This window comes from Lates calcarifer, linkage group LG2 (assembly GCF_001640805.2).
Source record: "Lates calcarifer isolate ASB-BC8 linkage group LG2, TLL_Latcal_v3, whole genome shotgun sequence".
Taxonomy (NCBI): domain Eukaryota; kingdom Metazoa; phylum Chordata; class Actinopteri; family Centropomidae; genus Lates; species Lates calcarifer.
Window position 1 is genome coordinate 231,670 of NC_066834.1, and position 22,644 is coordinate 254,313.

Below are 22,644 nucleotides of genomic sequence, written 5' to 3' on the forward strand. Positions count from 1 at the left end.
TTGTAGTAAAGTCAAAGTTTATTTCCACATTCTTCACCAGGTGTCGTCTCGGTCTGTACATCTGTTAATCCAGTAACAGAGGACGGCGCCCCCTGCAGGACCGTCCAATCAGAATGCATTGATATCATGTTCTCATCAACAGTTTAGCTCATTGATTTGGCCTCGTTCAGAGATTCTTTTGTAAACATGGACATTGAGAGGAACTCCTGATAGAATGGATTAGAAAGGCCGACGTTTCTCTAACAACATTTTTCTGTAGATTAAAAAACAGGCAGGCAGAAACTAACAGTAGAACACAAGCTCATATCGAACCATTCTAAGACAAGTGCAGTTTTCACGACATGCAGTGCTTACCTAATCCATACTCAAAGTACTGCTCATAAAGACCAACATGACTTCAGAGTTCGTAGTGCTTCCTCTGAACAGACGCTGCAGTGTTCTGTCCCGTGTCTCCACTGCAGGACAAAGGGGATCACAGCGATGTGACAGAGAGAGACCTCTGAGAATACCCAGTATTCATAGTCTGAGAGAGGAGAGGAGTGACACCTGAAGCCTCTGAGGAGAGCGCAGGATGGCAGTGAGACCCTGTAGCTTTCATGTGCTGAACGAGGAAGAGGAAACAGGTCTGGGAGGACAGACCGGCCTCAGACTGGCCCTGTCACTTCATATGACAGAGCTGTGGATGATTCTTATGGACCAGGGTGTTGTATCGAGGCTCGGAGCCCGCTCACTGAGTTAAGTTGCCTGAGAAGCTAAACTCTTTACATTGAAGTCTGTTTAAATCAAAGTTGCATTCTGCATAGTTTCAGTGAAAAGTGAATTAATTTCCCTTGGAATAAATAACACATCTGTTGCATAGAGGTTTGATGCACTCCTAGAAAAGCCTCTGAGGATGAAACAAACAAAAATCCCAATAGAATTATTTTTTCTTTGTTACATTTGCTGTAACAAACAGCCAGGCAGCTCGACTGTGGTCTAGGAGTGACTCAAACAAAAATCAGTACTGGTCCTCGTCTCTGAGGAGTTTCTCATTTGACACTGTGAATGTTTGCATCTGGAGAAGAACTGGAGGTAACCTTACAGGCAGGAAACTAAACGAGGGATATCCAAACATGGCCTCTAATTTTAAACATTAAAACTATTTTATACCACTGACGAAAACAAAGTAACCCAAACATTTTCACAAGAAAATATATTCACATCATATTGCATAAATATGTGCTGGAATGAGGTTAATGGATGTAGATTAATAAATCTCTCTCCTGCTGTTTGTGTCGTGGAATTAGCCTCAGTGCTCAGTAACGGATGAAGGAAACAGAAAACATGGTTTCAATCATTTCCCCATCAGATCATTAAATAAACTTGTTTCTGCTGACGGAGGAAAACAACAACGACAACAACAAAATAAATCATTGTAAGGTGCTATATGTCAGTTTCTGCTATCGCTACATAGCTAACGTTAGCATTAACAGAAATGTTGTGAGTTCAGTAACAACCTTTGTTCTTTAACTCAGAGCCATGAAGTTAGCATGCTAACCAGCTAGCCCCACCCATCCCCTCTCATTATAATACCACAGTAAGTCCACTCTGTAAACAGCTGCTAATGCTAACGTTAGCTACATAGCGATAGCAAAAAACTCACATACAGCATCTTTAAGTGGTAACACATTTTGAAGGTACTGCATCCTTACAAAGCATGTGAACGCTACACAAACTGCATGAAGCAGAGGTTGCATCATCTGTGTATGAAGAATAATAATAATAATAATAATAATAACAATAATAACAACAACCTACTGTCATGTTGAAATTTACCCAGAATCAGAATTCAAGTAATGAGACAGACTGTGTGGTCAGGCAGTATCTGAAACCACTCACTGGAACATTTTAGCACAATATTCCTCGACGTGATGAGCCCAAAGTATATCAGAGGTAACTAATGTATTTGTACAGTACAATAACAGCAGCACAGACTGAGTCTCTATGAGCCACACAAACGCTCTGGAACAGAAAGTAACAAATTCAACAACATTGGCAAAACATTGGGAGTGTAACAGCTTAAAGAAAAGATTCAAACATTGGCAAAGAGAATGTAAAGAGGCGAATGCATTAAGATACAACTCAGGAGATGAGGGGGAATGTTGGTCGGCACCGGGCCTGTTCAACAGGACCAAACATTCAGAGGAACATCAGAAGCTCCTCTGAGCGTCTGCGTCCTGTCACAGAGCCTCAGTGATGGATGCAAACACAAACTGTGAAACAAGCTGCGTCCTCTGTAGTTGTGTACGGTACGTGTGGAGCTTTGGAAGCTTGGAGTTGGAACGCAGTAAGCCACAGGACAGAGGGCGCCACCACGGCGCCGGCTGAGGTAGTAGACTGAAGATGAACTCTTCCCAGGGACCCACGGCGGCAGCTCGAAAAGAGAGGTGTAGCTACCGCTGACCCCGAGTCACTGGGCTGGCGGAGTGGACCGGAGAGGAGGGGGCTGTGGCTACAGAGCCCCCCCCACCCCGTCACTGAAGGTCCATGTGCAAAAGATTTTTTTCCCCTCAAAGGAAGAATAACTGCTCCTACGAGAATGAACTGTGTTAAATCTGCGGACAGATAAATCTCTTTACAACATGCTTTAGGTCGTCATCCGAACAATATGAAACATTCTCCACCCTGTTCCCAAGGTTTCCTACACTGGAATAAATTAGAAACGGATTCAGTTTTTCTGTGTGTAACAAAGCAGTTTGTGTGTGAAGCTGTTGGACACAGAGGAGCTGCTCAGGAGCCAGGTTCTGGTCCCGGTCCAGTCAGGGCAGCTTCATGAACAGACCGTTATCGATGGAGGGGACCGGCATGGGGCAGGGGAACTGGAAGAGACTCATGTCTGCGGTGAGGGCGGCCATGGCAGCGGGGTCATGCTCTATCTGCGTCCTCAGGGCCGGGTCGATCTTCTCCAGCCGCCGTTTGATCCTCTTGGCCTCCCTCTCGCGGATCAGCCTGGCCTGCCTCTTCTCCGGCGTCTCGTTGGCCCTCTTCAGACGCATGGCCTCGCGGTCCCTCTGCAGCCGGCGCGCCCTCTGCTCCTCCGTCTCCTGCATCCTCTGCATGCGTTTGGCCTCCCGGTCCCTCAGCCTCCTTAGCTCCCGCTCCTCTTCCGTCTCGCATGCCCTCTTGTTCTTCTTGGCCGTGCGCTCGCGCTCCAGCCGCTGCAGGCGAGCCTCCAGCGGCTCGTTCTTCCTGCGCAGGGCCCACTTCCTCATTGGAGACTGGGCCTCCACGAGCTGCTGGTAGGCCACGCAGCTGTTACAGACCAGCAGCACCCCGGCAGGGTAGACCGGCATCGGGCTCAGGATGTCGGGGATGGGAGGAAGGCCTGAGGACGAGGAGTTCAGGGCATCGGGGATGGACGCGAGTGAGGGCCCCTCGGAGAGGAGACTGTCGGGCAGAGAGGGGAAGGAGGGTCCTTGGTCAGAGCCGGTGCACGGTCCCGGACCAGAGCAGGGTCCGGATCCCGGGCCGTGACACTGGCTGGAGATGTGGCCCGGTCCCTGGCAGGTGCGATGACCTTGACATAAGTTGGGGCCAGGATCAGGCGCCTGACACGGGCGAGGACCCTGACACGAGCCGGGGCTGGGGCCCGGTCCCTGGCAGGAGTGGGTCCCAGGGCCCGGGCTGTCCATGGGGCTGCTGGAGAGGGACTGGGACAGGGAGCAGCTGTCCCGTCCACCGCTGATCTCCATCCTGGTGGTGTCGAGGACGTCTTTCAGCTTCTCCCTGCCACAGGACACACTTTAGATTTCAGAAAGAGTCAGAAAGTCGGTGCTTCCTCCTCGTGTCCTCGTTAACCACCGGACAAAGCTTCTAACCACAGCCTGCTCTGTTCACGCTCATATTTTTAGACCAGTTGCTACGATTGTGACTGTAAACCATTCAGTCCAAATAGGAAAAGATGACTCATTTCATCTCGCTCACTTCCCCAATTATTTTTTTCACAGATGAGCAACAGGCGTTGTCATGTGACCTGTGGTTAACTAAGAGAGGAGTTTAGCAGTTTTAACAGCCTGAAAAGTTTTCACAGTGAATGATATCATATCTGCGCTCGGTTACAGATCGTAGAGTAACACCTGAATCTGCCAACCACGATGAGAGCTCATGAATATTTCTCTCTCAGTGTTTCTCCTTCTCTCTGTTCTGACCTCTGTGCTGTTTAAATCTCAAACGTTATGTTGTTGCTAAGCAACATGCAAGTTTATTTCCATTAACTCTGTGGTTCCAGAGCTGATTTTATTCATCGCTCATGTTCTGCATGGGTCTGATCTCACACCTGGGGAGTCTCTGCTCTGCCGTGTTAAAGGCAGATTTCTCACCTTCTCTGACATCTGACCCCCCAACAAAGAAAACCTCCAGTCAAACTAAAGCTTTGTCGTATGAAGGACTGTGACCTGCAGTTGCTGACTCATTCTTTCATTTCTTCACTTCACTCCTGCCAAAATCTGTTTTTGCTGTTGTGTGAGAAAAGTGCTGCTGAATCAGTTTCAGTCTGCTGCCTTTGTTTCGTGCTGATAAAGGGATCTGATCCTGAACGCTCAGATAACGTCTTTATAAGAATATATATATTCTTTGTTATAAATATATCAGTGAGCTTCATATCATTTCATCTGATTTATGATGGATTAGTCTTTGATGGACTGCAGCAGCTGACCCGAGGTTTTAACTGCTGACGTACTGATTATATGTTTTTAATTTGAAGTCAAACTTTGTGGCATAATAATGCATCTGAACCCTTCTCTCTGCCTCCTCCTGTGAAACCTGAAGCTGCAGCAGAGCTGAGGCCAACCTGTTGAAGTTGTTGGTGTCGGTGAAGCGTGCGCCGCAGACAGCGCAGTTGGAGAGGCGGTCCTCCGAGTGGATGAGAAGATGCCGTCCAAGAGAGCCGGGCGAACTCAGGGCTCGCCCACACACCGGGCACACATAGCTCTTGGTGTTGCTCATCATGGTCGTGTGCTGTTAGAAACAGAAGAACGAGATCAGAACAAGAAACTGGGAGAAAAACACATCACCAGTGTTAGGAGAGGACTACAGTCTGTTTGAGTGAGTCTGCAGCAGTAACACTGCAGAACACATTTTAAACTGTAGATGGTCAATGATTTAAAAAACTATTAAAATATTATTACTGTCAAAATGATTCAAATTTAAGAGCTGTTCATGTTCAGTGATTCAAATGTAAAATGACTGATTTAGAATTTCATGTAATTATGTTCTGTTTCTTCTGGGTTATCTTTTATCGTGTGTATAGGTTTGGCTAAAATAATCGGATGGCTTCAGCCTGCTCCTGCTTCAGTAATGAACTGAAGATCCAGACAACATCTGTATTTTCTCCTCCACATGGAACACTAATTCCATGTGCTTAGAGAGATGGACGCTGCTGTTGTTGCTCAACGTTACGGTGACAGATGCACACTCATCTTTCAGAAACTTTACATGCAAAGACCACAAACTGCCAGACATCTGACAGAAAGAGAGAAGAAGAACTGCAGTGTTGTTGGTGTGAGTTCTGTAAATACTGAAGTCAGGTAGAAATGAGCAAGTGAACGTGAAGTGAGACTTCACAGCTGCTGCAGGAGACACAGACTGAGAGTGGAAGGTGAGGATCACTGGGACCTGAAAGATGAAGAGATGAACCTGCAGCTGAATCAGAAATGTGAATCATCTCCTGTGCAGTTACACGACAGACTGAGTAAAGGTTCATACAGGTTGACACCTTCTCTCTCATTGAAGTCCTGATGCTGAAAGCTTCCTAAGCAGCTTTAAAGGTGACGGCCTCCTAACACCTTATTAGAAACAGCTGGTAACAAAGGACCTGGAGCTGCTTTGTTTTGTCGCTCTGTGCTGGATTAAGACAGCGAGACGACGTGGTTCTCACCTGGTAGACATGGGAGATGAGTTTCTCAGGGCTGCTGAAGTCCAGCGTGCACAGAGGACAGACGAAGGTGTTGATGTGGTCTGCTCCTTCCTCGCTCTCCTGAGGAAAACCAGGCTCCGTTAAAACACACTTCAGGACCAGTCACCACACCTCTGCAGCCCCATTCTCACTTCACAGGTGAAACCATGCTTCAGTTACTGTATACAATCAGTTTTACAGAGGTTCAGCAGCAGACTGAAGCCTCTGTTTCCAGCTGAAGCTTCTCTGCAGGTCTCGTATGTGTGAAGTGTATGAATGAGCACATTTCTCTCAGTGAGTCAGTGACATGATGCTGGGTGCTGTCACAGATGTGACTCACACACAAACTGAAACACAGAGCAGTTTCAAACAGAAGGTCTGAGCAGGGAACATATTGACTCTATTACAAGTTTGAAATGTCTATGTTCTGTTTTTCTAAACTGTGCATACTTTAGTTTAGAGAAGCTGTCACACTCTGCGGACGTATCCAGGTTCTAAATCATTTTAAATGATGTTTCATAAATATAACTGTGGCCGTATTAATGTTGCTGCAGGACAACTAACTATAACGTGTTTTACAGTTTCAGACGATGTGATGAGCAGGAACCAGTGAAAATGTCACAGATATCAGAAGCTCCTGTTCCTGTTTGGCCCCTCTCTTCAAATGATCTGACTCAGACTACAGCAGAACACCATCCTATAACGGATATCAACCTGGTGCTTCAACTTCATCACTTCCTCAGCCCACACATGTGGTCATGTATAAACCACAGAGCTCAGAGTGAAGCAGACACACACACAGCAGGTGGTCGTCAGTCATTTCTCTCTGCGTTCAGGTTCTCACCTCTTTGACTCCCGCTCTCTGTAGGCGGCACTGCGTTCTCTTGGTGGTCATGTGGTCGTCGGCCGAGGTGTTGGAGGACGAGTCTTCGCCGTGGTTGTCGGGGTCGCTATCGCTGTCTTCTATGGAGGCAAACACAGCCCTATCAATACAGACAGACAACAGAACACAGAGCAGGGCTTACTCTCACTAACAGCCCTCAGGTCCTGAGGATGTTCCTACAGAGTCCAGTCCTCTGGCCCCAGCCCTGGCCCCGGCCCTCCATCCTGTACCTGAGATGCTATCCTGCCCTTGGACCTCCTGGGAGTTGTTGCTGCAGCATTCACTGTCCTCGGTGAATTCGTCCCTGCCATCCATGTTAATAGTGTGCTGAAGTCCTGTGATGCCTGAAGTGTGGAATGGCCCTGGAGACAGAGAGAGAGGTTAGAGGAGCAGAGCTCTGTTAGAGCTGCTAACAAGGCTCCGAAAATATATATATGTTACAGTACAAGGACTGAGAGAGACAGAGCAGCGTATACCATGTGATGATCAGGGATGAGTGATATGGACTCACACTGAGCAGGATATTCTCTGGTATTTACTGCAATAACTCTATGAATGATGAGAAAAAATAATTCAACACCATCTTAATCCTTCAGAGAAAATGTGTGTGTTCTTCACTTTACTCGACGCTGCCGTCTCCTCCTCTACCTTCACACTCAGCTTTGTGTTGGAGCTGGTGGAACAGACTGGATGTGTTACCATCCTCTGTAAACTCAAACTTCACATATTGAAGCTGTTTGATTTTCTGTAACCAAACCAGTTCCTGATAATGGAGGTAGTTCCTCATTACGCTGGCTTCTCCTCGTTCTATGTGTGAGCTACGTTACACACACCATCAAGAGTTTATTATCACAGGATGACTAATTCTTATCGTGGGGAGGTTTTTTTTAAACAATACGATATCTTCCTTCTCTGGTGATGATAGAAATCAGTCTATCAGCAGAGATCACTCTGTGTTTCCTGTGTTGATGTTCAATCTGTTGCATCACTACATCTATCTAAAGCATATTAAACTACATAAACCATAACAGAGGATTTCATCTATAGAAACCCTAATAAACCCAAAGACTGCATTCATCAATAACTAAGTTCCAGTCTGACAGGAGATAAAAACAGCTCTTCTGTTTGCAGTTACATAAAAAGGTATGGAGCACATGAATGACAGAGCCAGCCTTTACATGGCGCTCCACAGCACAGAAGACAACTGTAATTTCCTACATACCATGAAGTATACAGGCAGAAATAAACGTGTGTGCAGACAGACGCCGCTGTGACCACGATCACAAATGACATGCTTTTAATAACATTCAGCTCCGTGCTAACGAGCTAACGCCGTACATTAAGTGAAGAGGCCACTGTATCCAGTACTTTATCGCCATGGCAACATAGAAACAGCATCTACTGTTATAGCAAACCACAAGAAGGTATGAATGTTTCAGCTCCAGCTCCAGCTCGGAGCATGGTAACGCTCTGTAACAACAACATGAGATCAAACAGCCCTCAGTTATTTCTACAGGACTGTTCTCTGGAGACGTGGACCACAACAAGTTCCTCCTGCCTTCCTGTGAACTACCCAACGCTCACACAGAATGACTGCTGAGCCACTCACTCACACACACACACACACAAACACACCAACTTCATTTGCATCCCAACCCCCATTTTTTCACACACATATACACTGGCAGATACATGCTACATGCTGCAGTCCCACGGGAGGAGCAGCCTGTTTCTCCTCCAGCTAACTGCCTCCCTGCTCAGTGTGTTTCTCTCAGCACCACCCACACACTGAACAGCCTGGCTCGCCCTCTGTCCTCCCTGCTTCCATATCTATACCATCAGCTCTGAGGGGGAGGAAGGAGCTTCATAGCATGACAGCCCATATGTGGCTCATTTAACTCCTTGTGATGCCACTCTGTGTTTTACAGCCATGAGATGCCTTCACTGTCTTCTCATTAACACACCTGACCCAGGACGTCCCACTTCACATTAGCTCACATTAATGATAGCTTAAAATCCAGCCTCCTCTGTTAGGAGAGACTGCTGCAGTTACCTGAGACTGACAGAGGTGATTACAGCTCTCGTCACAATCCTGAGCTACTACACTCACACACTCACACACACTCACTCTCTCTTTCTGAGGAGAAGCTGGTGTGTGAACAGTTTCCCAGCATTCATCAGTCCTGGTCGACCGGGTCTGAGTACTGAACTATGAACTACTACAACGAGCTGGCTCCACGGCACATAGCCAATGATTGATGTGTGAGAGATACCCATCCCCCCTCTGCTGGGGCTCTGTCTGTACATCTGTCTCTCCCTTCTCCTCCCCCCCTCCCCTCTCCTCCCTCCCTCAGTCTCTGCCACTGTGATGTTATCTCTGAGTCTGTGTGTCTGTAGGCAGGAGGTGACGCAGTGTCTGACTGAATCCAGACAAAGAGACAAACTCATCAGCCAACAGACACACACACAGAGGAGGGGGAGGTGAGGGGGGAGGTGAGGGGGGAGGGAGGGAGCACGCAAAACAAAACAGACAAAAGATAGAATGCCAAAACTCTACTCAAACACCGAGCAATGGGGGTCCTGTTGAATTCAAAGCCCCACCACCACCACCCTCCTCCATCTTCTTTTCAAAACACACACACACACACACACACACACACACACACACACACACACACACACACACACAACACCGTCTGAATCTGCAGGAAGCTGAGGGGCCCCTGTCTTCATCCACGCACACACACAGAGGAGGATGGTGGACCAGACGTCTGATCAGAGAGGAAGATGATTCTCCTCCTGAGGAAGACTCTCTCTGCTGACACCTCATCTCTCCCTGATGAACACCACAATAAAACAATATTCACACACACACACACACACACACACACACACACTGGGCCATGAACGCACAAGGCAATCACATCTAACCAGGAAATGTGCGTCTGTGAGGCGACGTCTTACTTTTCCTTCTTTGAAAACCAAGTTCACTCGGAGAAACAGAAGAACGAGAAACTTCTGTAAACACACACGAGTTCCTTCTGATTCACTTCACGTAATCAAGTTTTTCAGGATGTTTATTCAAAGTGAAACTACACGAACACATCCACCTCTGATCTTCATCAGCTTTAACAGAGTGATTTTCTTGGTGCTGAACATCAACTGAAAACAAACAGCAGACACACAGCTCTGCTCTGTTATTGTCTGGAATTCCCTGTGTGTGTGTGTGTGTGTGTGTGTGTGTGTGTGTGTGGCAGCCTGCCTGTCAGCCTGTCTCCCTGCCTGTCTGGTCTGTCAGTCTGTCTGTCTGCTCTGACCCTCTCTGTGCATGCACTTCATTCCTCACAAGAAAAGACAGGTAAAACCAGAGGACGAAACTCTGTGACGAGACGCAGCAGAGACACACAGAGACAAACACAGAGACACACAGAGACAGAGAGACACAGGGACAGACACAGAAACACAGAGACACACACAGAGACAGAGACACAGGGACACATTGGGACACACAGAGAGACACAGAGACACTGAGGGACACTGGGGGACACATTGGGACACACAGAGAGACACAGAGACACTGAGGGACACTGGGGGACACATGGGGACATACAGAGAGACACATACAGACACAGTTTGTCCCAGAATAACAACATGTTGTGTGTTCGTCACAGTGTGAAGCACTCACACACCAACACTGAGGTTTGAGCTGAGGTGTCAGAGCAGTAAGTGAGCTCATTATGTGGCAGGATTACAGCAGGCGTAAGAACAAGATGCATTTAAACAGCAGTTTAAACTAACTATGTTTAGAAAGGAGCAGTGCAGCAAACATAACTGCAGATTACACTGAGGGAGATCCCCTGAGGTCAGAGCGATGTCCACCAACACAGAGAGGGCAGAGCCACACTGATCATCTCACCAGGACTCTGCTCACAGCTCCTGCTGCTTCACTTATCAATACAGAGCAGAAGCAGAACGAGGCTGTTACAAAGGAAGGCTGAGACTAACACTGAGCATTTCCTCAGGAGATCAGATGTCAGAAAGCCTGACTCCATCTTCATCTACACCAGGTCCTCACACCAGGTCATGTTGGTGTTTCTGCCTGGATAGTTTGGTTCTGTTGATTAGTAACTGGTTCTTTATCCAGAGAGCAGAGGAAGAGATGCTGCAGCTGGCTCACACACACACACACACACACACACACACACACACACACACTGACTTCATCTTAATAATAATCATTAATAATTATTGATAATGAATATTCTGAACATGAGGCAACACCGAGCAGACCCACAGACAGTAAACGCCTCGTCCTCCAACATCAGGTTAGTTACTGCTTCACACCTGTGACACGTTCTCACCGAGTGAGTCTGCAGACATGACACCTCTCTCACACACACACACACACACACACACACACACACACACACACACACACACACACACACACACACAGACAGATGCTACCACCAGGCTGCTCAGTGTGACTTTGAACGCAGCAGCAGTTTTAAAGGATAGTTACATGATCATTTTATCTTAATATACTGACCCGGTGGAGCTGCTGAATATTTGTATTTACTCAGTTACTTCTCTGTTGTTTCCACAGAGTCTGAGTCTCCTCCTTTACCTCGGTCTCTTTTGTTTTCAGCCGGGTCCATACATAAAGAAATATTCATTAAATAAAGTGAAGTCCTGTCACTTCCATCAGCACGAGGAGAAACCTGAAAATATCTGTGACATTTAAATGTCAGCTGCCAGCATCATGCTGTACAGCAGAGGATGGAGGACGTGCTGCTCCAACACAGATACATTAAAAACACAGAGAACAGACGGAGAGCCGTGCGCCGGTTCGATACCTGAGCGTCAACAACACCTGAGATACCTACAGTTAACTTTGAAGGGGTTGGTCTGTTTCCGCCTGGACATATTACTGTCCACTCCCGGGAGGAAAGAAGAAACACTAAACCGGGATCTCCTCCTCAGCACCAGAGCCCGGACCGGTCCAGGTGTATTCCGCACTGAGGGGGACCAATGAAGAACCGGATCCCGAGAGATAAAAAACACATCGAAGCGTCATGAACGGAGGGAGAGAAATAAAAAAACACGGCTGAATAAAAGCGTTACATTCTTCATCCCCGCCCCCCCCCCCCCCCGGTCGATCCGGAGCGGGGTTACAGATGATGTCCACTGAGACGCCGAGCAGACCCGAGCCGCTCCGATCCCGAGCCGCTGGCACCGCGCGCCCACTGCAGAGATGCACGAGCTCAGCTGATCTCTAAAGTAAAAAGGCGATGAAGCCGCGACGAACGGGATTGTGGGATATGCAGAGGACGACGACGGGAGTTCAGCTCGCGTTAAAGATACTCTGCTGCGTTCATGGTGCGTGGGAGAAAAGAGGACGACGTCGGAACAACCTAACAGGATCTGCAGCTCAGTGTTTTCACAGACAGGTTATCACATGTTAACGTTTATATCTGTGTACCTGAGCTCTGCTTTACTTTAGATGTTTTATTTTCCTCTGTGTCTAAAATAATCAGCTGTTAAAGATACTCTGCTGCCTTCCAATCGTGTGGGAGAAAAGAGGACCATGTAGGAAAACCTTACAAGATTTGTACAACGTATAATAATAATCAGAATGAATGCAAATTAAATTAAAAACATAATGTGGAATATTTTGGCAGCTGAAAGCTCCTGAAAAAAAACTTCTGACATCATCAAATATTTCATGAAATAATTTAGTTTTCTGCAGTTTTCTATTTCATGTTTTCATGCTTTTAAATACACACACACACACACACACACACACACACACACACACACACTTGATCAGAGAGGTGAGTGATGTGTTTAAGTTTGTGCTGTCAGTTCCTCAGTAGATGACTGTTACACAGACAGTCCTCACCAACATTATTTCTGATAACAGTATATCAGCTAATATTGTTTTAACAACACAAAGGTTTTTGATAATGCTGATTTGATCTGGTCGTGTACTGAATAAGACAGTTTGGAGAAGAGAAACTTGTCAGTGCTCCCTGGTGGATGAACCATGCAATGGTGACTGTTTCTACATGACCACAAACACGTGTCAGTTACTTTCTGTAGCTAAAACATACACAAATATTGATATACGGCATCTGTAATAAGATAATATTGGCAGTTAACAGTAACAGGGAGTTAAACAAACATTGATAAAACATTTAATTCCAGTTACCTCCATGAAAGTACTGTTTTGAAGTGGCAGCAGAAATCTCTTAATCTTGTCACATTTTGACATTAAATATGTTTTGTAATTTGGGTGAAAAGACCCTTTAAACTTCAGTGGTTCTTGGGTTTTGGGTTTTACTCAGCAGAGTTATCTGTGAACTGAGTGAGCTTTCAGAGTGGATGAATGTTGATAGGAGTGCTGTTTGTTCACCCAGATGATAAGCCTCTGAGCTGCAGGTCAAAAATATGAAAAAGTGCCTTGATGGGTGTGGGCCTGTATAAACATTGGCAAAGTGTTGATTCATACACTCCAAGGTATGGTTAAATGAAGACCGACAACAATTCAGAAGAAGACTCCAGGCTACACAGAATACAGCATTTCTAAAGGGAAAGGCCACATTAAAGTAATTGTACATGAACGTCACAATATGTGTGGGATTTTAAAATATTCCTGTTTATTTATTTAGTTTTTACTGTTTCCATATGACATGAAAACATTTCCACCTCTATCCCCTGTTTGCTGGGACAGTTTAATGAGTATTTCTAACACAGTCAGGCTCCAAGCACAACAGGCTCACATCACATAACAATCACTGCATCTAACCAAAGGGTCATATAAACGACTCTTTTAACAGCTTTGGAACCTTTTTTGTACGTTTCATAACACTAATATTGCTTTTTGTTGTTGTTGTAGTGACTTTACCTGGAATATCATCCTAACTTGCCTGTAAGGCTCATCAAAATGTGATGGTATTCAAGATAAAACTAGTTTAAATGTCAAACCTTGAAAGCTTTTATAAAATCACTTAATTAAACCTAAGACCAACCCTGATGCGGCCCAGTGTCTCTACAGTTTATAAAATAATAGTTAAACCCAGTCCACAGCATCATTTCTGGGCTACCACAGTACCAACAGGGGGCGCTCCACTCCTCTGAGCTGCTACTGTCATAACATTACATGTAGTCGTCATCACTGACTGCCACGAGTAAACGGACCGCAGCACGACTTTGACAGGGTAAAAATGTATTCCTCCGCAAGGTTAAGAGAAAATGTGCCGTCTCAACAAAACAATATCATCGTGTCATGAAATCTACAACATTAGCATGTCAGGTGACAGACGTTAACACACAATCTGAAAGCCACGCTACGCACAATTATTTAGGGGCAAACAGCCCAAGAGATCAATAAGGATAACGTTAGCTAGCTGGCTAACATTACAAGCCTGACGATAGCCCTTTATTGTCAATGCGTGAGCGATGGAAGAGAAGAGGCTTACTAGCGAGACATCAACTGGCAAATGATAAGCGGGGTTAAAAGTACAGTCACCTAGCTATATCTCTCACGATCATGAAGACACAATTCAGCCATTACCCATGGTGTCCTGTGAACACTGGCATATCAGGTGTGAGCCCGGGCAGTAGTCCTGTGGTTCGGGCTGAGGTTAGTGTACGTTGGTGATGAGGCTCAGCTCGGGTGCGACAGCCAGTCCGCGCTTCTTTCACAAACCTCTGGGATATGTCAGTGTAACCTTCCGCCTGCGGTAGATGTGCTGAGGCTGGAGTAGCCACCATTTTGCATGTCTAGTGTGTTCCTCCCTCCATTGCTAATAGAGACGATTCCAGTCATTTTCTGGCATCACTACGGCTAGTAAGTATATTCTAAGAATAATATGTCGGCAGAAATGTATAAAAATGTCTTGACGTGTGAATAATTGCTCGTGGTTTCATTGTATCTACGTTGACAACTCTCACTGTGGCGCTGCATAGGAAGTCGCAGCCCTCAGTGCACCGGGGTTGTGCCTGTCAGCAGCTAAGTTAGCTAGCATTGCTAGCATACCCTTTTAGCTGTAGCCTGGCTAACTACCTGCTGACCTAGGGATGTGAAGCTCCATAGCCATTTGTGTTGTCATAATCATCGTGACAACGCGTAATATCGGATTCACGTTTTATATCTTTCTAGTTAGCTAACACAAGTGTCACTTTCCTTTTTAACTAGCACAGTATTTGGATTAAGTAACACAGAAACAAACGAGTGGTCAGGTGGCTAGCTAACGCCACAGAGGACTCGCTAGCTTGATAATCCAAATGCTTCAAGAAGGCCTGAACTGCATCATGTCCTGATCAATCGGCGATCAGATTCAGGTGTCATGCCCAGCCTGTAATGGTCTCTCGTTTTAGTTCGACATTATTGTCCACTGCTGTTGATGTCCAACATTAATTTAACGAGATGATGTCAGCCAAGGTGAAGCTACCGCTGTGGTGTCATCCTAATATGTTGCCCTTTCCCTGAAAATACCAGTGTTAGCTCGCCGTTAGCTGACTTTGGCTAGGTGTAATGTGCGTTAGCTAGGTAACATGAAGCAGTCGATGTTTGACTCGAAGCCTCGTAATGGAACCACACTTCTCCAACATTTGACAAATTGTAAACATTTCAGTCGTTAGTCAGCGCTGCATGGAGAAACCCAGGAAGCGAACGAGTAGTAGTTTCGTGTGTTACGGATGTTCACTTAATTTTGCAATAGTTTCCCAAGTTACCTTCTTAACATCTGTACTGAGAAGGCAGCAGTAAGAGTTATGTCTTTGAATGATGTGTATATCTCATCAGAGGAACGTCTGTTTTCGTGAAACAGTCAGTAGGTTAACGTTAAGGAAGTCAGCTGTAAGTAGGAAGTGATCAAATGAGTGTGACGTGCAGTTTGGGTGATTCCTGTACATCTTTGTCATCCCGTTTTACATAGCTGTAGGTTTATGTGGACGATTTAGGGAGTGCTACTCCAAACTACCAACTACCTCCTGATACAGCCTGAAGTGGAACGGTTATTTATTATGTACCAGTAGTGAAGAGCAGAATCTAGAGCTGCCCTTTCCATGTTAAATCATCCAAAGTCATAACACGAGGACTTGTTTAGTTTGTAATAAAACAGCTATGACCTTAATCAACAACCACTTCACCTTTAGCTCTGCTGGCAGTGATGTTGCGACTAACTTTGTGGAGTTGCAGAGCTTTATTTACAGCGGGGGTTAGCAGTTAGTGTGGAGGGTTTATGCTTGCACTTGTTCATCTTTTTTACTTTGAATTTGAGTATCCTTACTTTGCTAGCTACCCAGTCAGCTAGCATCGCTCACAGTAACAGCAGCCCCATAATGCTAGGGGTTTAGGAGAAACTGTAGGAGTTAGCATTAGTTGTAGTTTGACGTCTCTTGTAAATGAACTGATCCAGCATCTTGGGAGTAAAGAGATGGTAATGGCTGAGGCTCAGGACATCAACTCCTGTTTGCACTGAGCCAGTTCTTCACTGGACCTCCATGATGCCACCAGCAGTTGCTGATTTGAGACCTGTTGTGCAACTGGAGAGCTTCCTCAGGTTCAGCTGTTAATTTGCATTATTGCCAAATAGTTAGAAGTCAGCTCAGTAATGGCTCTGCTGAGTCTGACCACCACGCTTCAAAAATATACTTCAACTAAGAAGTGTGTGCTCTTCGGTACCGTCTGTTTGTTAGGTGTTGTGAATTCTTTTTAGGTATGCAGAGCTGATCATGTACAGTCGGAGAAAAGAGGAGGAACACAGTGGTCTGCTTTGATAGTATTTCATTTATGACAACTACGTACATAGCTGAGCACACAGAGACAAAGTGCAGGTTACAGCAGCTGCCAAACTGAACAGGGAAATGCTTCTCCCCAGTGGAGGTTCTGTATATATTTCATCTTGCAGCTGTCTGGTGATCTCTTGTCTAGTTTAACAGAGAAAGTAGCAGTAGATGTTACATCTGTGCTTTCAATCCTCACCAAACAGTCCTCATGGTGTTCACTAATCTAATGTAAAACCATTTTTCTCTCCTGATGCTTCTAGTAAGATGCTCGACAGGTTGAATGCTCCCTGTGGTAAAGGGGAGGTGTGGCATGCTTTCTGCTTGTTGCTGGTTGTCAGGCTCTGAAAGCTAATCTAGTCTGGCTCTCCAAATCTCAGGAGAGGAAAAGCTTGTTATGAACATTTCAGGATACATTCAAAGTGCGCCTATAGAGGAGAGATGTGTTGGTGATATTACACAATCCATCAAAAAGCATCTGCCCTCCTCCATTATTATTTTGTATCCTGGCTGTTGTGGGTATAACTCTGTTTTGTAGGATCTCTGATTAACTGTTGGTGCCAGCTCAGCTTTTTTTGATCCGTTTCATTTAGTTTGACCAAATGACCCACAGTTCAGTTGTTCTGAGTGTGCAGACATTTAGAGATCTTAGGAGGAGATACTGAAAAATGTGGAGCACCTTTGATGAGATCTGCACTTTGATTTATTTTTTTGCTCTTTAACTTTTTGGCGCAGGGTGTGCACCTCTTGTCATTGTCACACCTGAGCCTGATATCTTCAGTCTGACTCAGTTTATATGGGCTGTGGTGACTCGTCTGTATAGTCCCCACCTGCATTGTATAGCAGAACAGTTGCCTTTTTGTCAGACTGAGTAAAGCTGACCTTGGTTATTGAACCCTACGCTGTTGCTGCCCAACTACTGAATAAGCTCACAGCTCCTCCGTCCTGTGCTTTTTCTAATCCACCTACAATGTGTGCAGCCCCTCTTTTTATTAAGCTAAAGATACCTCCACTTCCCAGGAATAGTAATAAAAAGTAATGGCAATCAGGGATAATAAAAAGCATTGTTTTGACTTTAAATGAACATGTTCTACTGTGAGTGCAAGAATGAGGAACTGTAATTTAATCAGCTCTCAGCAGAGGCTGGATTTACCTTCTTTAATGTGTACACATTTGATTATAAGCACAGCAAGAGACAGGCAGCCATGATTCATGGAGCCCAACACTGGGTCCATTCAGCTCAGGTAATTTAAATGGTGTTAAGACAGACAGTAGATCTCTGGCTTTATTAAAGTGTGGCCTTGCCTGACCACCCTCCCCACTCCCCTTTGATCACTGTGAATTCTTAGATTCTCTACAAACCACCCGCTCATTCAACAAAGGATGTCCTCATTCTCTTTGTATCTGCATCTTATTTCCCTCAGAAGACTCTGGCATCGTTTAGAGGAATTTCATTTGATCTCGTCAGGAAAGGGCAGGGAGATATCCAGGAGGAATCAGAAGCAACCAAAACAGATTTAAAGTTGATGTTAGGTTAATTTAAAGCTCATTCTTTTCAGCCACATTAATCTGTCAACGTGTCATGTAGAAGCTGGAGTTGATTTTCCATGTAAGGTGCTGTGGCAATTAGCCAGCTAAAGACCAAGTGAGATTTTCTGGTGAGAACAATAGCAGTGACATTACAACACATTTTAAATGTACAACAGTTTAACAGCTGACTATAACATTACCTGCTAGTGCCATGAAAATCATCAGAGGAAAGAATAAGCAGCAGCTAATCGCTCTGTTTGAAGTTATTCCTCTGAGGCTTAGCGTGACAGAAATCAGGCCAGATGGACAAATACTAACTCAACTATCAATATATATAAATAAAAATAAGTTAATGAGACAATCCATAACACTTCTTCTGTGTTGTCGTAATCATTGATGGGAAATGGAGTCGTCTACCTCTCCTGGATAATAAAACCACAGACAGACTGTGGATGGCTCATCATGCTTTTATAAAGTATAAAGGATTAACATTATTTATGAGAAAAGTTCAGTATCAGTGACGCCATCGACCAGTCCACACATCACCAGATATTTTAAGGTCTGTGCTCTGTCCAGATGCTAAAAAACATCCACTTCAGCACCGGGTACTTAGATGACTTAGAGGTACTCAGAAAATGGGTTTGCTTGACACGTAATTACCATTGTTTCTGTTGCTGTAGCAGCTTAATTATGTACTGCATGTTACCAGATAAAAGGCCTCCATGACATGGGAGACTAAATGTGCCCCTCTCTAAGTAGAGGAGCTGACATTAATAACTTTATTTTTTCTACATGCAAAAGTACTATTCTACAGTTTGGCCTAAATCTTATTGTTAATTAGAAGAAATCAAGCTATGAATGTGTTTATGTAAAATTCATTTATTTATTTTAATGTTTGAAACTCTGTAAATCTGACAGATGTTCTTCAGCTTATTAATAAATTCAAATCCCCTTGCTCTCATGTTTCTTAGAGTTGTCATGTGGCATTTTATTCCATGGTAATCTTATAAACTTGTTCACTTAATGTGATGTCTACGTGAAGAGTTAAACACAAAGTTTTTGTCATATAACACTGAACTTTTTAACTGGTGTGTGTTATATCACCTCTTAGTTCAAATGAGGTTTTTTGTTTGTTAAAACATTTTGAACTACTTCACTGATGTGTTTCATTTCACACAAATTACCACGTTAATCCTCAGTGAGAAATGAGTTTCTTAAACCAACCACACAGGACAGCTTCGACTCGTCACTCTCTGTGTTTGTGTGTAGCTTTGTGTAGTTGAATCGTTTTTTTCGAAACAGTATTTTTATAACTATAAAGAAGGGAATTTATTCTCACAACCAAGCATTGTACTTATAAATATTTAAACCTCTTCCTGTGCCTTAAAGCCTGTGTGCCCTCAGAGGCTGCAAGGGAATGGAATTTCACCTGCCAGTCTCATTTCCCTCTGCACTCTGATATTGTTAAAGAAATGCAGCTCTAAATGGAGTCGTCATCTATTTGCCTCCTGAGGTCAGTTGTATTTTAGGAGACGGTCTGTTGACCTCAAAACACAGAACAAGCCTGTTGGTTTCAGGTTAGTACACAAAACCTGGTTACTGGAAGAAACCTGGTTTACCTGACCTGGTAACTGTGAAACAGCTGGTCAGCAATCAGATTTCTCCTCCACCCTCCACTATATTCATGAACCAAGAGAAGTGATGTCAGTGATGTGAGTTCAGCTTTTCCTCCAGTGTTCTTCATGTGTAGTTTTTCTTCCTCTGTGTGGTCTAGTCTCACTCCAGCCCTGAGGCAGCGGGTGCCAACCTGTTTCTTCTTCCTCCATGTTTTCCAGAGAATGCCAGCTCCGATCAGACTGCGGGAGCTGATCCGGACTATCCGGACAGCACGGACCCAGGCAGAGGAGCGTGAGATGATCCAGAAAGAGTGCGCTGCTATCCGCTCGTCTTTTAGAGAGGAAGACAATACATACCGGTGCAGAAATGTGGCAAAGCTCCTTTATATGCACATGTTGGGCTACCCGGCACACTTTGGGCAGGTAGGTGTGGTGATGGTAGAGTGATGACTGGGAGGGCAAAATGTTTAGGAGAAACCAAAGTCCATTCCCTGGACGGTGTTGTGACACGGTGACTTTTTTCCAGCTGGAGTGCCTGAAGCTGATTGCGTCCCAGAAGTTCACTGACAAACGGATAGGTTATTTGGGAGCTATGCTGCTGCTGGATGAGAGGCAGGACGTCCACCTACTAATGACAAACTGCATTAAGAAGTAAGTACAAGGATGTGTTTGTGATGAGAGATGAAGCTGAGGATGAACTTTTCTGCCAAATCCATCCTCATCGCACAGGCCTGTGTGTTATTCAGAGTTGTTCCTGTGTTTTCTTGTCTCTCTTCTCCCACACCAGTGACTTGAATCACAGCACACAGTACGTGCAGGGTCTGGCCCTGTGCACCCTGGGCTGCATGGGTTCTTCAGAAATGTGTCGTGACCTGGCAGGGGAGGTCGAGAAGCTACTCAAAACATCAAACTCCTACCTGAGGAAAAAAGTAAGCCTTGTGGTCGACATGTTAATATGAATACATGAAGGATCTAAAATAAGAGTTGTAGGTCGCTCTCAGAAGTGAAATGTCGTGTTAAAGATTGGACCTCTTTGTCATTGATTGTCTTATGTGTAAATATTTGTTGACAGGCGGCGTTGTGTGCAGTTCATGTCATCAGGAAGGTTCCAGAACTCATGGAAATGTTCCTTCCAGCCACAAAAAACCTGCTGAGCGAGAAGAATCATGGTGAGTGTAAACGGTTTGTCAGGCTTCAGTTGCTGGCTCCTGGGGAAATGTGCTCGTCCTACACAGATGCAGACTTTGTCCTGTTTCCTGCCACTCACAGCACTTTGCTCAGAACAGCTGGACAGCTTGAGTCTTTTTTTGTAGTGTCCTTTACAGAGGAGAGTGGAATTAATGAGTCTGTCAGAAAGCCCAGGGCCTGTGTGTCTCCCACATAGGGGAGGGATGCTACAGGAGAAGTTTTTTTTTTTTTTTTTTTAAATACTGGTGCTGAAATAACTTGATCTTCTATGACATTGTGTGGCAAGTGATTGCTTCAAATAAGACAAGTTGAAAACAAATGCATCAGGATTTATAGATGATTATTGTCTGTCCTGGAGTGAACGCCTTTTAATAATGTTTAAATAGAAGATCTGATTTAAACCTGGAAGGATCAGAAACTTTAGTTGGTCTCAGTTTATTTTCTGAAATAATCTGGCTTTTAGTAGAGGGAACCAGGCTGATGCTAACTTCAGGGCTGGATCATCCCTGCAGAGCTCTAGAAACTACCGTAATTTCCAGACTATTGAGCGCACCTGAATATAAGCCGCACCCACTAAATTTAAAAAGAAAAAAAAAGTACATATACAGTCTGCACTTGTCTATAAGCCGCAGGTGTCTAAATGTTTTTGCGGCATGAAGCTCGTTAGCCCGTAAAAATCTATAAACTAGCCGCATCATTGTTTAAGCCGCAAGGTTCAAAGCGTGTGAAAAATGTAGCGGCTTATAGTCCGGAAATTACGGTACATCATTGATTCTCAGCCACTTTGTTTTGAGGATAAGACTCATTTGCTGCTTCACTCTCCACTGCTGTTCCCTAGATGATGAGTTTCCATCCTTGTAACATTCAGATCAGGTCACTAGGAAATGATTATCCTGTGTTATCTCACAGATTTATGATGCTGTCACCTCCTGTCCTCTGTAGTTAATCATATGTATGCTAGTACATCATAGTTTCTGACTCTGACCTCTGTGTGACTGGTCAGCCTGGACACTGGTTTAAAGAGCTGCATGAGCAAAGCCTGTGTGTTGTAATGTGTGTAAATCAGATTTTAATAACATGCACCTCTTGTCTGTCATGTGGCGCATGCAGGAGATGAACACTATGAAAATCCTTCCCGAAGGCTTAAATATTTCTAACCAACAGTAACGCAGCACGTTCATTCATTTCAATGAGACTGCAGCGTTGGCACAGCAGGGTTTCTGAAGCAGAGCGAGCACAGGCTCATCCAGCCAAAAAAGTTGAACCTGTCTCAGCTTTTGATGCAACACACATCATCCTGAAACGTTCTGTGTTGACCAATTAAATGTGCACATTCCTGCTACATTACTTAATGATGTAAAACTGTAATTCTAATATTAACCTTGTGTTTCAGTCATGATAAGCCCTGAAATCATCCTGACTGGCCCTGTTTCTAATCAGCACAGTCCCCTGTGTGTTCATGTTTGTTTTTAACACAGGTCTGAATCTCCCAGTAACGAATGGTTGATGTTAGATGGCAAAACTAGACAAACTCTCATCACCATATTCATTCAAAACAAATAACACCTGCTTTGCATATTCCCCCAGGTGTTCTCCATACATCAGTTGTCCTCCTCACTGAAATGTGTGAAAGAAGTCCTGACATGCTGGCCCACTTCAGAAAGGTACAAACTGATATTCTTCTCCATGACGACCTCAGAGGA

General features: G+C 44.8%; 2 protein-coding genes across 7 annotated transcripts in view; one reads left to right on the forward strand and one right to left on the reverse strand.

Annotated features, from left to right (window-relative positions):
• znf821 (zinc finger protein 821) lies at nucleotides 1-14,526 on the reverse strand. 6 transcript variants are annotated; one of them, XM_018683235.2, is made up of 6 exons: nucleotides 14,392-14,526; nucleotides 7,046-7,177; nucleotides 6,777-6,895; nucleotides 5,915-6,013; nucleotides 4,829-4,995; nucleotides 1-3,765 (listed from the first exon to the last, which is right to left on the reverse strand). In XM_018683235.2, exons 1-6 carry the CDS (start codon nucleotides 14,393-14,395, stop codon nucleotides 2,799-2,801), a joined length of 1,488 nt encoding a protein of 495 aa, XP_018538751.1. In that variant the 5' UTR covers nucleotides 14,396-14,526; the 3' UTR covers nucleotides 1-2,798. The 6 variants fall into 6 exon arrangements, with proteins under 6 accessions (XP_018538751.1, XP_050929379.1, XP_018538750.1 ...); XM_051073422.1 differs by lacking the exon at nucleotides 14,392-14,526 and adding an exon at nucleotides 11,702-12,591 and having other exon boundaries at nucleotides 5,915-6,010; nucleotides 6,777-6,892; XM_018683234.2 differs by lacking the exon at nucleotides 14,392-14,526 and adding an exon at nucleotides 11,702-12,588 and having other exon boundaries at nucleotides 6,777-6,892.
• ap1g1 (adaptor related protein complex 1 subunit gamma 1) overlaps nucleotides 14,522-22,644 on the forward strand; it is a 19,230-nt gene continuing 11,107 nt past the window's right edge. The window contains exons 1-6 of the mRNA XM_018683230.2: nucleotides 14,522-14,667; nucleotides 19,973-20,176; nucleotides 20,280-20,404; nucleotides 20,541-20,682; nucleotides 20,826-20,922; nucleotides 22,529-22,605. Coding sequence (XP_018538746.1) covers nucleotides 19,976-20,176; nucleotides 20,280-20,404; nucleotides 20,541-20,682; nucleotides 20,826-20,922; nucleotides 22,529-22,605 — 642 coding nt within the window. The 5' untranslated portion in view covers nucleotides 14,522-14,667; nucleotides 19,973-19,975. The remainder of the gene's footprint in view (nucleotides 14,668-19,972; nucleotides 20,177-20,279; nucleotides 20,405-20,540; nucleotides 20,683-20,825; nucleotides 20,923-22,528; nucleotides 22,606-22,644) is intronic.

Excerpts from the sequence above, each read along its gene's own strand:
- znf821 (XM_018683231.2), bottom strand. The coding sequence starts at position 11,741 with ATGTCCAGGCGGAAACAGACCAACCCCTTCAAAGTTAACT. Across the intron at positions 6,014-6,776 it reads AGAGAGCGGGAGTCAAAGAG|GAGAGCGAGGAAGGAGCAGA; the intron begins GTGAGAACCTGA and ends GGTTTTCCTCAG. Across the intron at positions 3,766-4,828 it reads GACACCAACAACTTCAACAG|GGAGAAGCTGAAAGACGTCC; the intron begins GTTGGCCTCAGC and ends GTCCTGTGGCAG.